Raw genomic sequence first — 17780 nt, 5'->3', positions numbered from 1 at the left:
TTAATTTTGCGAGATACAATTTGGTAACATACCGCTGATTAATTTATATCAATCGTATTTAATTAACATTGGTGTAATTAATTATAAGTTTTGTTTTTTACATTAATTCACTTTTATTTTTGTTTTTTTTTTCCACTTTCACTTCACTTCTGATTTCTATGTTGGCCTTGACTCAAGATTATTTAAACAAAAAAGAACATGTTCGATTTTTGAAAAGTTCAAATTTTCGACTTGTATGCGTCAGTCCGCGCGCGTCGACGCGTCGCTGCGGCCGCGTCGACGTTGACTGGACTCCGCATCGGCCGTCTGCCAAAGAATCCAAGACTGAAAAGTTATATTTATGTGGATATGACTGTTTATTCGCCGGTATGACAAAAACTTCTAAATTTACATTTTAATAGAACTTTAATAAACCGAATGTACGTTTATTATTATTATCATTACCCATACCGAATAAATAACAATATCTCACTGTCAAACTAACGACATGAAAAAAATTTAAAAGTCTTTTTACTGGGATTTTAGCTTTAAGAAAAATTTACATATCTTTAACTTGGAATATTATTTTGGCGACAGAAAAACTAGACACTTATAAAGGTAATTAATTAATTTTAATTATTCTATTGCCTCTTAATTAAACATGTTTAGTCTAAAATTTAGATTAAACATGTCCAAGATATTTGCATACTTAGGCCTAGTCTATATTATGTATTTTAGTCGCATATGTTGCACATATCCGTCTAAGAACATCGATTGCATTGCCGTGCATAGAGTATGCGTCAAAAATATAACGGCATCGTCTGGACGGGGCGCCTACTAACTTTTGAGTAATAAAGATAAATTAAGCTCACATCAAACAAATATGTATCAGTCTGGTATGAACTTACGTCTAGCGAAACTCGATGAGGACGAAAGTTCATGTAATTAATATAGATTAAAACTTGTGTAGAGCAGAAGGCAGAATATATTGAAACATAATATAATGTAAAAATAACTAAATTAACTTTACATTTATAAATTAGAAAACAAAATAACTTTTATTGTAATTAGGTTTTAACTGATGAATAAAATTGCGCATAAAACTTTAGAAACAACCGACCAATAAAATGTTGGCGATCTCCGCAATGAAAGCCGTATACCTACACTTAAGTGTAGACTTAAAAAATATTAAATCGCTTTCAAACAGTTATGAAATTTCTTTGCAATTGATATGAAGTGGGATGGACAAATGTAGGTCAGTTGTAATGACCCAGGTTAAACATAGGTTACCTAGATTGAAATTTCAAATGACTAAAAGTTAAAAAAGAACGTTAGTTTATATAGCTGCATGTTACGTCACTTTATATAAAATTGTTATTAACGTAAAAACTTTTTTTTAATGGGACACGGTGATAAACGAACCAGCCAGTCAACTGCGGTGACACATTCTTATTTTAAACCTTTGTAATCTATCTAAATTACAAATGTGAATGCTCCATAATCTTAATTTCCGATGATTCTAAATATTTAGTATTGGTAAAACATCCATTTTAAAATATACAGAATGTGTAGCTTTATCTTGGATCGTTCATATAACGGAATATTAAACACTTAAGCGAGGGAGTTAATACCAATTAAAAAGTAGTAAAATAGAATAGGGTTCGTTTAAAATTGTTATTTTATACAACTAAAGATAGTTATTTTTATTCTTATCGTTTATTACAGAAGTTATTTAATATACTATTAATTTACTTATAAAAAGATTACCGTTACGTTTATGGATTATCTTTGAATTATATTGAAATGAAGCGAAAACTTTGTACTTTGTGTTGAATTGCGCTAACGGATGATCGTAATATTGGACACAATTAAAGTTAATGTGATGCAGAAGTGCATAAAGCTATTTATTATAATAAAAAAAAAACTGAATATGAATTTTGGCCAAACATCCAATACCAATGGACGACTTCTAGTATAATGTAATTTGTTGAGACAACAACAAATAAATCAAATAAATCAATCTCCATAAATTGTATCTTCTATTCCTGGCTATATTCCAAATGAATTATTATAGATTAGTACAAACTAGTTATCCTATTTTCTGTTGAAAACAATGTAATAATAAAAAAATATTATTTATTTTACTTCTAGATACAATGTAGCTTTAAATTGAGAAAGATTAATTTAATTAATTAAGCAATTTAACCGTGAATTACCACTCTCAAACGTATTATTTCTTTTTTTTTTACTAACGATAGGAATTATATCTTTGTGCAGATGCTTCGTGTAATGTTACTAATTAATAAATTCATTTTGTTAGCGTTTCACCAGCGAGCAGCAACAACGTAACTCTAATATCTTCAGTAATTCACCATAATTTTACGTCGTAAGAAAAACATATACAAGCATTGTTATTTCATCTAATAACTGTTTAATATTCATGTTTACTCGGCTAATACAATTATAATACATATTTCTACTTGATATCGCAATAATAACAATTATTAACTTAGAATAGAACAAGATGGACCAATGTTTTAATCAAGATGGCAGACGTTTAGTAAAGATATTTTTTTCTTTGAAGAACCGTACTTTTGTTTGTATGCTGATTGTATTGTTCCGTCGATAACTATCTACTAACCACTAAATCTACATTAAATCATTGCAGTATACAAGTTTATCTATATGGTCATATAACTAGCTGTCGTCCACGACTCTGTAAGCGCGGAATTTAAAAAAACGTAATAAGCCTATGTGTCCATCCAGACTATGTTCTAGATATGTGCCAAATTTCATCAAGATACGTTGAACCGTTCCGGAGATACCTTCAAACGAACATCCATCCATCCATCTATACATTCGCATTTATAATATCAGTAACATAAATAAATTTGACAAACCTTCCTACTCATACAAACATTACAAGTTGGAGTTGTTCTAAAGTTTAATATTACAAGTTTCAACGCCATAGAGAATATTGCCCTTCCGTAAGCGGCAGGAAGTATCGCGGTTACATTTAATATCCTGGCAATAATAACACTAGAAATAGGGCTGTGCTACTTGTTTGTCGACAAAATATAACTAGTTATTTAACGACCTGTTTTTATTTCTAAAGGAAGAAAAACATATACAGTTCATCAGTCATATTGAATTTGAATTATTTTCAGGTACTGTATATGGTAAAAACATTTAAAATGAAATTAACTTTTTGTAGAAGCGTATATTGAGAAACATGAATAGAAAAGACAACTAAAAATACAATGACATTAAGAATGTGTTCTTTTTTCTATATTTTAAATTCTTCTTATTTCTTAATGTCATTTCACTAAAAATATGTAAAATCTCCTTGAACATACCGGCCACCAAAAGACTACTAGTCTTTTCAATAACCGAAGACCGGCCACCGTGAGGGAGAATCTAAAAATGTTGTCTTCTGTAACGATCGTTTAAAGGACTCAATCCTCTTTGCACTTCACCGTTACATCTCATACTAAATGCTAGTTATTCAGCTCCTGTGTATTCTTTCCTCTTCTGTAATGATAATTGCTCTCATATTCGGTGGTGAAAACTCTAGTGTTTTGTACTAATCTTCTTCGAGGCGCTGAATAATTTCTAAAACTCTGCTGTAAATGTTCTTCGTTTGTTGTTACCATATTCTGCTTAAATGTGTTGTTACTTTCTCAATTGTACAGATGAAATCTGTGCTATCACTTCGTGTATCCTGAAACTCTTATAACTGCGTATCTTGCAAATGCTGCAATGAATTCTGATTTCATCTTCTAAATATTTGTATTGTTCTGCTCTTGCTAATTATTCATCTTCTTCTTGCTCAAATTATGTAAATATACTGTTTTGTCTGCAAATCAGTGTGTTTCTAATTCTTTCTTAAATCTGATTTCAGACATCATTTCTTAAAGTTTTAATTTCTATTTACATTTCTTATATCATTGTAAATTACTCATCTCTATACTTAGTCATTTGATTATCTTATACTAAAATATGTTCACTAAATAATCTCAATTGAAAATCAGCAACTTCATAACTAAGTATAGCTGTCATGATATAAGACGTCAAACAGCTAAATGAATCGAATGAATGTGAATATCTGACAATATGTGACTTTACTAATATGATAGAGAAACTCAGGTAAGTGGAATGGACTGTATCCTGAAAATTGTAGTGTTCTCGATCTCAGAATATTATATCGTTGAATCGCTTCTAAATCTCAAAACTCCAATAGAAGAGTGCTGCTGCATTTAAAATGTTGACTTACTTGTATTGCTTTAAAGATTGTTCTGATTCATCGCGCCAAGCGATGCTTCTTGTGTTCTTCAGCGATCTCAACTGTAACATTGTGTAATATCTCCTAATAATTATTTCTGTGTCATTTCCATCTAATAAGTGCGCAAGTCGTTTGCTGAGGAACCATCGATCTCTTATTTGTTTGTGTCTGTCTCTCATTAATTGCATGATGCAGTTCTTCAGTTGTTCGATTTATCTTTCACCGCGTGGTCTTAACTTAGATACTCTATGATACTGTTCTCCACTTTTAGAGTATGTGAATTTGTAAATACTTTACTAAATGCTTAAATCGTCGAACGACTTGATGGTACCACACGTTGTATTTTCTTCTACAAATTGTTTGAAAATAACTTACTGATTAACTCCCATTGTCATCTCCTTTTATTATTGTCTTGTAAATTACCTTCCTCATCTTTTGTTAATGTTCCCGTAGTGTTGCTTAAGTCTCATTCTGTCTACGAAAACTTCTGGAATAAATCTCGACTACTTATGTGTATGTATACTCTATCTCTCACAAAAAACTCTTTAATATAATGATGTCATAAGTATTTCTTATATGTTGAGATTTTCTAATATTGTAAGTGCACTTTTATTTGTGTTGCTCTCTCTGTCTCGCTTTCTCTCTTTCATGGCATACATGCTTGTTCTGACCTGTGTGACTCACTCGATAGACTCATTCCATTCGAGTGAACTATGCCTGTCTCCTTGTCAAATATACCATTATTGTATGACCTCAGTCCTCAGCTTAAAGTAATGGTACCTCACTTCTTAAGAGACAGGTGGACCCTTTATTCCACATCATGAAAAAAGGGCTGTGACAGGGCAAAAGCAATGCAATGACATCTAGGTGGAAGGTTCTATATTGCGTCTTACCGCACTCTTAACTCATCTTACCTTCACCTATGTTTGTTACCTCTTTTTGTCATATATCCTTTTTACCGAGACTAACTACTCGGTAATAAACGAGATCTGTGTGTCCTGGGCATGTAGAGCGCTAACGACGTGTGAATAGTCTGTCTGAAAAAACATCTGTTAGTGCTGCTGTATACAATAACACATTGACCAGGCTGCATTTTACAGGAGAAGTGTGGTATTACTAATTGATTCTTCTCCTTCGCGTCTTTTGTTCTCTTGCTGTTGTATTCATGTTCTCCCAATATATCTACTTCCAGGTTGTGTGACTGTCTGCTGTTTCAAATTAATATTTTACAAGATGTGAGTTTCTTACTTAATGAATAATACTGAGCGGTTGCTTAAAATGCTTTCTTGTTTCATTGTGTTTAACTTATGTATGGTTCTTGTAAAGTAATATAATATGTTTGATAGCATTATTGATTGGGGTATCTTACAATTCTTCTGTAGTAAACTGAGCTATCAATTCTTCTTAAGGAAACGTGTAAGAATACAATTGGCAACATACCGCTTATAATCCTAATACTTCTTAAGAATAGTCCAGGCTTCTGCAACTTCTCAACTTACTTGTACTGTTTCAAGCAATGTTTATTTCTTCCTTAGACTATGTGAATATGATTAATAAGCTTCCGTATTGTTGTTGACTGAGACATCTTAAAAATTGTGAAAATTGTTCTTAAAAGCGTTATTTATAACCACTCAACAGTATCCATTTGTCTTGTAAAATATGCGGCTCGAATTGGACCAAAATGTATATGGTAAAAACATTTAAAATGAAATTAACTTTTTGTAGAAGCGTATATTGAGAAACATGAATAGAAAAGACAACTAAAAATACAATGACATTAAGAATGTGTTCCTTTTTCTATATTTTAAATTCTTCTTTTTTCTTAATGCCATTTCACCAAAAATATGTAAAATCTCCTTGAACAGGTACAATTGTTTTAATTTGATTGTAGAAAGAATTAAGGGTTGTAGTAGCGTAATATTTAGACTGAATATAGCCACGATTATTGTTTTACAGCAGACATTAATATCCCGGACATCCTAATAGTATTTTTTTTAATAATCGTAATATTTTTAACTTATTGAATACTCTAAAAAGTGTTTTGCATTACTTTTGCTAGCTTTAATTATATAGTACTAGCTGTCGCCCGCGACTCCGTCTGCGAGAAATAAAAAAAAAATAACCTTATGAGTAGCCTTTGTGTTCTACCAGACTATGCTCAACCTCTATACCAAATCTCATCGAGATCCATGCAGCCGTTCTGGAGATACCTTCAAACAAACATCCATCCATCTAAACATTCGCATTTATAATATTAGTAAGATTTAAATATCGATAGTTAAGCACACCACTATGCCATGTGACGTGTAATATCGCAAGTTTTGTTCGTACTTTTATCGATGTGGTATAGAACTCACGCTGTTTCTAAGCTTCCTTAGCAGCTGGGTGCCTACTCGATTGAGGTTACGTCACCTTTTATGTTCAAAGTCGCATAACATTGAGAACAAGTAATAATAATTATTCAAAGAGCAAATCAAATTGAATCTTATCAGTAGTATTAAACATTAAATAATCTTAATCATTATTAAAAATGTGAATGTTTGGATGTATTATAAATAAAATACTTCAGATAGATGGGAGATTCAATTTATTCCACTGGACACAATTCACACACAGTATAATATTCTTAGTCTGCACAATTTTCGGAGTCCAAAAAAAGCCCCGATTCGACTAAACATCATCTTTTATATTTTTTTCTCCCACCTCCTCAATCCTACCCCCAACATAATTTATTCAGTGTTGCTATTATAATGTCTTAATATTACATTGAAAACATTAGAATTCTTTAGATTATTTTGTTTATACAATTTTAAATATTGAATTGTTTATCAATAATTACTTAAACCTAACACTCGACCATCCTGACATCGTGTTCGCCCTCGAACACGAATCAAGTGATTAACCTAACACTCGGCCTGAATAAACACAGGATAGGTAGGTATTCACAACTCATCGGGTTTCGAAAATGAAAAATTGTAGTACAGAAAAAGAATATATATCACGTGTCCTATTATGTGAATACCAACCTAAGACAAATCAAATTTAATTGGAAATAAGAAGTTTTCCAAAAATCTAAACGTTTACGTCACAATTATTATGATATAACTAATACTTTACTAAACTAAACTTTTACATAATTGATCTCATTAATTTATTTATTTACAATAATGCGCAGTGTTTAACAATTTTATTCCAAATAATGCACATAGGTACAGTACTAGTGAAACTATAGATAGATGTTATTAAATGGATATTATTACAATGATCTGCAAACCAATCAATTCTTGCAGATCTCAAGAGGAATAGTCATCGTTATTTTCAATTAACCAAACTAGTCAATTCTAATCACTTTATCTCAATCTCAATTCATATTCAATGTGTATTCAATTCGTAGTTAATGACGAACCAATCAATTCTTGTCCATGACCGTATGTCGTCTCTGCTTACTTTCATTCATTTTCATTTAAGATAGAGACACGAACCAATCACTTCTCGCGCTCTATCAATAAATTCTCGTCCATGACCGTATGTCATCTCTTCTTAGATAGAGACACGAACCAATCACTTCTCGCGCTCTATCAATCAAATCTCGTCCATGACCGTATGTCATCTCTTCTTAGATAGAGACACGAACCAATCACTTCTCGCGCTCTATCTGAAACAATACAGAAACACTATTTGTAGTGAAATATATCAATATCCTAATAAATAAAGTTGGCTTATTTACAAAAGATTTAGTTTGTTATTACGTTTTAGGGTCGTCGTCGTTACTTTGTTCGCTATCACTATTAGTTTCTTTTTTGTGACTGAGCAGTCACTGTTTGGCTTGAGGAGGCATTTACAGTTTCACCGGGCTTGAGGTGGCCGGTCGCATATGGCGCTTAACCTAAACCTCGTTTAAGAGTAACTAGGCTCGAGAGCTCCCTCAGGAGCCTCGTCTCGGGCTGTTATTTCATTATTATTACCGGATTGGAAGGTCACCGAGCTCTTAGATTGCTTCGGTGGACGCTCCATGGAGTGACTGGGGTCAAGGGCCCCCGAGAGGGGACCTCGGCTTGGGCGGTCATTCAATACGCGTTTATCATTCCGATTCAAGGGTTGCTCGGTTGCTATTATCTGATTGCTATTACTAATAAAGCCAACATTACTACCACTTCGGGAAGCGATAGGAGAAAACCTGCCTGCTATGAGGGAGGATATCGCGAGTTCACTATTAGTATCACTTGTATTTAATTTACAAAACGGAAAAAAATTGTCCTCAAAAACATAATTTTCCTTAATATATTGCAAGCCTTTCCGATCTAGACTACTATCCAAATTATCCCTAATTATTCTAAGTTCTGAATCTCCAAGTTGGAGGGTGTTTAATCAGCCGAACGTTGAAGCAGAATTTTTATTATTTTCTTTTTTTTTTTTATTTCTATTTTTTTTATTTTTATTTAATATTCGGACAATTAGAATTAGGTAATGAAATTCACTTCGTTGTTTTTTTAAGCTAATCCACAAAGTCCTTTGTACTCTCAGTCATGCACTGAAGAAACGGTTAATAAAAATTGTGTTATTTTAAATGCTGACATGTTAAATATGTCAATATGATCGGAGATTGCATTATAACATCTGCACGCTCGTACTAAATAACTCCCTATTATTCTTAACTCGCGGTATGTATAATACGTTGTGTTCACGGGAACGAAGCCCACACTTGGGAACAATGATGCCTACTTCTTCGAGGAGTTCAGAGCAATCGACCACGCCGTTTACAATATTGCTGAGAAAAGCTCAGTCTGCCACGCGCCTTCTCTCTTCTAGCGGTAATAGATGAAATTTCTTACAACGAGAGTAATAGTTGTAAACAAATGTTCCAGCACGGTATTGTATGAACCGAAGAAACCGTCTTTGTACGTTTTCTATGCGGTTTTTGTAGGTGTTATAGCAAGGGTTCCAGACTTGGGAAGCGTACTCCAGGTGGCTACGTACGTATGCACAATATAATATTTTGAAGGTCTGTGTAATAGTTTGGAATTCAGATGACATTCTCAAAACGAAACCTAATGATTTTGAAGCTTTATTAATAATTAAATTATTCAAACTTTCGTGAGACATTATCATTAACTTATATAGAAACGGCTAAAACACTCACGTATATATATCCGGTGTCGTCAAACTTTATTAATAACAGTGTTTATATAAGTATCAAATCGTAGTTTTGCCTCAAAAACGACCCCAAGGTCTGTTGTATTAGTTAAGGTGCGGAGTGTAGTATTCATCAGTTGATAATTGCCCACAATAGGATCTGGTTTTCGCGTGAAAGTATAGACGAAACATTTAGATACATTTAAGTCTAGGATGCCTTCGATACCTACCCTACTGGCATCAGTGTGCAGCTTGAGCTCTGCTAATGGATCGAATATCTCGACAATAAGTCTATAAAGCAGTTTCCTGATTATCGCCCCATTCCCTTGGCACGCCTTTTTATAATAATTTGACGAGTGAGAATGCTAACAAATTGAAAGTAAGATTCGCGCACTATACCTGCTTCTAACATCTTATCTACGATTGAACGGACCTACGAGCGCTCATGTTATGACAATCGATACGGTCGGTACACAACGGGACTTTGACTGCTTAGCTCTACTTTTATTTGAGCAACCTTAGTACAACCTAGATCCCTAAAGGATGACGCAAAACAATGCTTATACTTTGAGAAAACAAGGTAATTGATTCCTGGTATCATCAAGTACCTTTCGGCAAATGCTAACCTGACTTTCATTGAATTTACTACCGGTTAACCCACTCATTTGTTCAAGTGTCTCAACGACAACAAAAGACCCTTTGGAATCAAGCAGAAATTAGCATGGGGAATCACAAATATACTCACACGGCCATTTGTCGCATTACAAAATCCGCCGCAAACAGAAAATTGCTAATTGAGTTTTCCTATTACACTATTTCTCAGAAAAATCTGCCACTAACGGTAGAATCAACGCTGGCTCTGATCGAAAAAGGACTCCTAAAGCGCGAACCTTTAAACAATTTCCACTTTCAACTTCAACATCAGAAAAGGACAATTTATCGCAGTTGTCGAAGAATTTCAATTCAGAAACATTTTTATAAATAACTATATGGGGAAGTTCCGTATAAGTCTGATCAATTAACAAAGGTCTCTCCAAAAAGTCGTCACACAAAACCTTACAAGTAATCCTGGCACTATAAGATAGCTTTAGAACAATGTAGAAAACTATTCCCCTGTGCCCCTTTTTATAATTATAGCAACCACTAGGCTGACTCGATCTAGCTATAAATTTAGGTGCTTGGTTTTGGTTATAAGTCTGATGTGTAGTGTCTAAAAGTTTACTATGAAAATGACCGCGGTCCGCCGAATGTTATTGCTCACTGAGAACTGCAAACGTTGGTCACGGTGATTGCAACGTAATGTCAAAGCATCTGATCTAAACGTCCTGTCTGATAAGCCGTGAACAACGCAGTCCACGGCACGCTTACCTACTATATCGCATTGATTCACGAGAGCGAGCTTTTCATAATAAATCTCAATAGGCTCATTGCATTTACTCTTTCTTTTCAGTATAGATATACTGATCCAAGGTCTGGCCATAATTTTATTCATAGGAAAATGCATTTATCAATTTATCTTACCATTCGTTCTAACTGAAAAGAATGGAATTCAAGCTTTCGTACCACATTTTAGCCAGGTCTTGGAGTTTCTGCATGGCAAAGTGTTGTAGTTCGATAGTCCCAACCATATACGGATACACATTCGTTGACCTTTTCAGCCATATTCCAATACGTTGATTTCTAGTTGAAGGGTCAAATTTAGGCAATATATTTTGGTGGTCTACCACATGAGACGACTGTGCATTTTGCGTATATGGTTGTGACGACAAATCCTCTTCCAGCAATTTTAAAACATTAACAAGATCGTTCTTAGAAAAAGATGGACTACATGACCTTATATTCTGTCCTGCCCGGCTCTGCCCGACGCTCAGCTTCCCGACGTTTGGAGGGCTCACGTTGCTCGCAGGCACGTAGCTCTGCCCGACGCTCAGCTTCCCGACGTTTGGAGGGCTCACGGCGCTCGCTGGCACGTAGCTCTGCCCGACGCTCAGCTTCCCGACGTTTGGAGGGCTCACGACGCTCGCTGACGCAACTCCATTCGACGCTCGGCTTCTCGATATCCGGAGATGTCGCGGCACTCGTTGACACGTAGTTCTGCCCGACGGTCAGCTGGCTCTGCCTGATGTCCGGAGGGCTCGCGGCGCTCGCCGACAAGATGACGATGATTGACGACGGTCTTCCGTGTACGCCGCCTGTAGTCTCGATTTGAGCGTCCTTGCGGCTCGTCCTTGGTCTAAAAACTCGCAGACAAGGAAGGTACATGTATATTAATTACAATTTCCAAAAAATATGTTACACTAGCTTTTACCCGCGACTCCGTCCGCGCGGAATAAAAATAGAAAACGGGTTAAAAATTATCCTATGTCCGTTTCCTGGTTCTAAGCTACCTGCCCACCAATTTTCAGTCAAATCGATTCAGCCGTTCTTGAGTTATAGTGTAACTAGCACGACTTTCTTTTATATATATATAAGATTATCCACCAAATTAGCAGATTTTCGTATCCTTTTTATTAACCCTCATATAATGATAAACTTGATAATGTCAGAAACTTGTTAAGAGACACGCACAACATTAATACAAAAAGAGATAAAAGAAAGTAAAATCTTTAAAAATGCTTTTCAAGCCGCCTCAGTCGCGGTGCCCGCTGCCCCGGTCGCGGTGCTCGCCGTTTCGGTCACGTTGGTCATCGCTTCGCCGTTGTTCAGACTCTTTCCATATCCTGGAACTCGATCATAAACAAATATTAGTTTAACAAATAATTACAATATGACCGTGTCTAATATTGAAAACTAAGTAACCAAATATTTAAGTAGTAATAAGTAGTAATTCTTAATGTAAGAAGTTTAATCATTAATCTATAAAGCAAATAAATCCTGTGATATATTATTAACGCTAACCCAGATGGTGCTTTTGTTATGTTTCAATGTATGTAGTTCCTATGTACTACCACAGTACTACATACCAACTTTAGATATACAATAGGATGTAATCGGTAATACTCTAAAGAAAAGACTTGAAGCTATAGTGTAACGATTCTACAGGTATGTCTGTCTTAAAAGCTATAGCTAAGCTATATTAGCAACCGCTTTAATAACAGCCGCTATAATGATCTTGACCCGGAGTTATGTTTATTGGTTGATATCTCGGAAACTATAAAAGATAGGCCGTTTTTAAGCAAATTTTCAACCCCCTTTACAAAACCCCTCCGATGTTATTTATCTATATATATATAATATACTTTTTTTTTATCGCAGTAGGTGTCTCGAAAACGCTTTTGAAATCCACTAATACGCACCAAAATCATTACCCTGTACGGGAATAGGCCTGCGTCCCAGCGGCGGGGACGTAAAACGGCTACAGATAAAGTTTGAATTTTTCGTACCGTAACCGTAACTAATTAAACTATAAGAATGAGACACAACTCTAAACATCGCAACGGAGGAATAAAATATAAAAATAAGTCTGGATCTTAGTACCATAACAGTTAGTGGCTTGGATGGAAAACGCATGGTCTTATTAGGAATTTTTAGGTTTCCCCAGCACGGCCACGTGCCATGAGGCACTTCCAATTTTTACGCGCACTCTCGTAACTTGATCACTTAGTAAAGGAAAACATCGTAAGGAAAACTATCGAAGGTGTTGTGAAACTTGTAAACAGGTAGGCCAGTACCATGCTGAAGAAGACTGGTGCTCACCATTCACTTAATAAAGGAAACACTCTTGCAACAACGTGGCAGTCATAACGTGGAGAAAAATCACGTTTAAACAATGATTGATTGCACCAATTTTACTCTACACTTGGCTATTGCGATGTTAACACCAAGTTAAAACGAGAATTGTATTGTATAATATAGACAATTAAGAGAAACAGATTGTACTTACACTTTTGTGGACGTACGAGTATCCCACTTCTGAAGTATAAATAAAATACTTCAGATAGATGGGAGATTCAATTTATTCCACTGGACACAATTCACACACAGTATAATATTCTTAGTCTGCACAATTTTCGGAGTCCAAAAAAAGCCCCGATTCGACTAAACATCATCTTTTATATTTTTTTCTCCCACCTCCTCAATCCTACCCCCAACATAATTTATTCAGTGTTGCTATTATAATGTCTTAATATTACATTGAAAACATTAGAATTCTTTAGATTATTTTGTTTATACAATTTTAAATATTGAATTGTTTATCAATAATTACTTAAACCTAACAGTATGTATGGATACTTGTTAGAAGGTATCTGCAGAACGGCTCGATGAAATTTGGCATAGATGTAGAACATAATCTGAAAGGACACATAGCTACTAAGTTTCTTTTTAAATTACGAGCGGACGTAGTCACGGTCGACAGATAATTACTATTTAAAAGAAAAGGATGTTTTAAAACATAATATGAAAAGGAGAAAATATGTTCGGGATTCGAATCTCGCACAATGAAGTTGACAACAACTGAACTCAATCATCAAGGACGCAAAAAATAAAGTATTTAAACAAAGTCAGGAGTAGGCTCGGTCCGTCTGGGAAACTGCTTGAAGTGCATTAAGTAAATACTACATTTTGCAGACGGCGAATCAGCAAAATAACTGGCAAATAACGATTTGTTTTTCAACTAGTTGCCCGATTAACATCAGTTTGAAAAACACAGTTAAAATTCCTAACTGCCTAGGCCTTTAATGTAAATTGTGGCTATAGTTTGTTTTCTATTTCAGACGATTTAAAAAAGTAAATTTAAACACACCGTTATTCGAGAAAAACCTATGTAAAACTATTCCACAACTTTTTGAGTTTATTTCCAATCAGTTTATGTACATATATATTAATTCGATTGTTTATTAACCGTTTTAAAATGACTAAAAATGTATTACAAATTCGTTATTTTCGCGATCAACCGCAATCTGACTATAAAGGTCGATTGATCGACCAACAGATCGTCCGACAAGTAACGGCATAATCCTTCCGATTGACGGTAGAGTTGTCGGGAGTTGTGCAATTTTTCAATCCCATGAAAAACTTTTTTTTTCATAAAATCCCTCCGACGACTTTCTATGCGTTTGAACAGAGTGCGCTTGGAAATGCGCGTACCTAGCGAGTATCGATGGCCAACAATTAACTAGCCGATCAATTAACACGGATTACGTAGACTACGTATGTCTATGCCTTCAATATGGATGTTCACGTCAGACACGCCAAGCGATCTTAATAGATACTGCATGGAAAATGTATATTTATTTTCCATAGACAATGGCAGGCACGATCCGGTAGAGGAATATAAGTCAGGGTTGATTTTTCGCAGATAGCATTGCAGATATTGACAAAGCAGTTTACAATATTACATTACATACAACCACTGTAACCAATACGCCATACATTGCTTACTTGCATTACTAGGGAAACTTTCAGCGTTTACAAATTCTTTAAATAATATTCAAATTAATGGAATTAAACTACAATATTATATTTATTTATGTTATCTACATGTGAATAATTTCCTTGTCATGTTTATAAGTGGCTGTGGGGTTTGCGTATAGAGGAATTAATTGCACTAGGCTGATCCCCCGCCGGCATTCCCGTCACGTTAATTTATACGGCATTAGCCCTGGATTTATCCAGGTTTAAAGTTAGGGAATTAATACCAATTATCGCAATAGCAGTCTTAACTGAGGAACACTTTTATATTATCCTCAAATTCACATTCAAAACCACTTTTAAATGTAACAAGTTAATAGAAAAATAATAACGCTGAGTACTGTTATAATATGCTCTTAAACATCTTCAATAACCAGATAAGAAGCAATTTAGCGTCCTTAAGAACGTTTTATTCTTAAAAAAAAGGAAAAATCATGGAATTAAGTCAAAAAATAATATTTAAACAAACCTATTTAAGTTGAGGTTCATCACCATGTTATCTTTGGCACCATTTACACTGAATCCTGTAACAAAAAAGTTCATTTTAATATACATATACAGATGGCGATGTAATAAATTTATTATAATAAAAATTATAAATCTACTTTGTAGCATTGCCGTAAAAGTTACAAAGAAGCGCAGAGGACACGACGGATACATTTTTAACACGCAGCTTCCAACAGAACAATGGCTCTCATTTAAATACTACAATCACCGACATGGGGATTATAGCTTTTTTATAATTAAAGAGTTGGCACGGCTCTGTACTCGTTTATTACCCTTACTTTTTCAAAGGGATTAAAAATGTACAGGATCGTGATTGTATTTCAGTAACACTAGTTTCAAATCTTCGTATTTAGGTGCAGCCAAGAATTTGAGGACTACAACAGATGTGTGGTTAACTTTACAGTTATAATAAATTTTGAAAAACGATTTACTCTCCCTATTTTCCACAAACTCTTTGCTTCCTACAAAGGCAGTTATTAATTAGTAATTACTGTTATTAATGGATACTAAACGCTTAGTTTTGAGCGGACAGGATGTCCATTATATTATACAGCAGATGTAAGAGCTTCTCTATCGATCGACAGACCGACGTGGAATAAGGGTTGTCACATATAGTAATTAGTTTTTTTTTTATAGAGTATGTGATTATTTTGTACCAGTATCTCCATAGTGTACATCAATAATTAAATAAATGCTTACCAATTCAGTCAATTGTTTACTAATTCAACAATAGTATTTGTTTTTTTTTTTTTTGTTTTTGATACATACATGTTTCTATTTAATAGGTATAAACAATAATTAACTAATTAATTGTTGATATTTTAGTTTCAATGTAGTTATTTATAATACAATAATAGTAACAAACATATGTTAACTGTTTAAAAATCTGTTTCAATGAAATGGGTAGGTAATAAATGTCCTCATCTGTACCGCCATTCTTATCCCATGGCGAGACATTCGTAAAAATTCAAATCCCCGGAAGCAATTAATAAACAGCTGATACGTACGATGATAAAGTCTGGTCCGAAATTACTGCAAAAATACTAAAATGCAAAAACTTTGCAACATAAGATAAATGTTTTGAAGCAATTTGAAATTAGCAAGGAACGTGACATGTTAGTAATGTTGGAATAATGCAGCAAAAAATTTAATACGTGAGTTATTCCTCGCTCCTAAATAAAATCTTTGGTGTTATGTCCTAACCAAGAACACAAAATACCTGGCCTAAATTCTTCCTTGCATCACTTTTAATGTACGCAAAGAAATTAGTCCCATATTTCTCCGCAATATGGCGATTGTTTTTTTATTCCTGGTCAAGTTTGGATTTATGGATGGATCGATGTTTATTAGAAGGTATCTCCAGAACGACTCAACGCATCTTGATAAAATTTGGCTTAAACGTAGAACCAAGTCTGGAAGAACACATAGACTACTAATTATTTTTTTAAATCCGCGCGGACGGAGTCGCTGGGGACACCTAGTTTTACTATAAGTGTGTGAATGTTTAAATATCACCACTATTTGATATCCGGTTACAATGCGGTCAATTATTAGATATTGTTAAATTTAAATTGTCTGATAAAACCACTTTATTTTATACAAGACTAAACATTTATAGAGTTAATCATTAACGCATTTCACTTTGAAGACTGCAAGTACACTCTAACATTGAAAGCAATGTAAAGCAAATTATCAAAACCGTCGTAGTCCAACGATTTCCCAAGTTGTGTTATGTCCATACCTTATTGCTTATTTATGGTACCAACGTATAATAGCTAAAACACTTTCTCCGCTTACTTTCACCTCATTACAAGAGACAAAGTCACAGGCGGGTGTTAACTAGGTAGAGAAATATGATTGTAGCTAACGACTTTTATAACTTCAACCCACAGATACCATATTAACCCATATTTTTTTCGCACATTGTCATAACGTGTCCAATCTGATATGGTTAAGCTATGGACTAGTTTATCACAATTGGATTCCGTGTTTACTCTTTCCAACTCATCAATATTCAACATTACTGCGAGATTCTGGAGTAAACAAAAAAAATAGCCGACTTCAAAACAAAAAAACTATCTCAAACAAAATGCGCTTAAAAGTAACTTAAAAAAAACAATTTCAAACAAAATGCACTCGAAAGTAACGTAAAAAAACAATTTCAAACAAAATTCACTCAAAAGTAACATAAAAAAACAATTTCAAACAAAATGCATTCAAAAGTACCATAAAAAACAATCTCAAACAAAATACACTAAAAAGAAACAAAATAATGACATGAAAACTTCTTTCTTTCTTTCTTCTCTCTTTCAAAAACCCTCTAAACTCTAAAGAAAGTTCTCTTCTTTCTTGTAACATGTCTATATTGTATAATTATTGTTATTTCGCAGTCGGTGTCGGCCGAAGTAAATAGGTGACATTTTATATTTGAGATGTATTAGACATACTTACGTTTATGTCCCTACTT

At 34.2% G+C, this 17780-nt stretch overlaps 1 protein-coding gene across 1 annotated transcript in view; it reads right to left on the bottom strand.

Moving 5' to 3' along the window:
• LOC106707500 (tight junction protein ZO-1) overlaps positions 1–17780 on the bottom strand; it is a 91924-nt gene that overhangs the window by 61147 nt on the left and 12997 nt on the right. Inside the window, exon 2 of the mRNA XM_045682075.1 lies at positions 15276–15330. Coding sequence (XP_045538031.1) covers positions 15276–15330 — 55 coding nt within the window. The remainder of the gene's footprint in view (positions 1–15275; positions 15331–17780) is intronic.

This window comes from Papilio machaon, chromosome 18 (genome assembly GCF_912999745.1).
Source record: "Papilio machaon chromosome 18, ilPapMach1.1, whole genome shotgun sequence".
NCBI classification, from domain to species: Eukaryota; Metazoa; Arthropoda; class Insecta; order Lepidoptera; family Papilionidae; genus Papilio; species Papilio machaon.
Note: the sequence above shows the minus strand (reverse complement) of the source record. Positions and strands in the feature narration are given on the sequence as shown.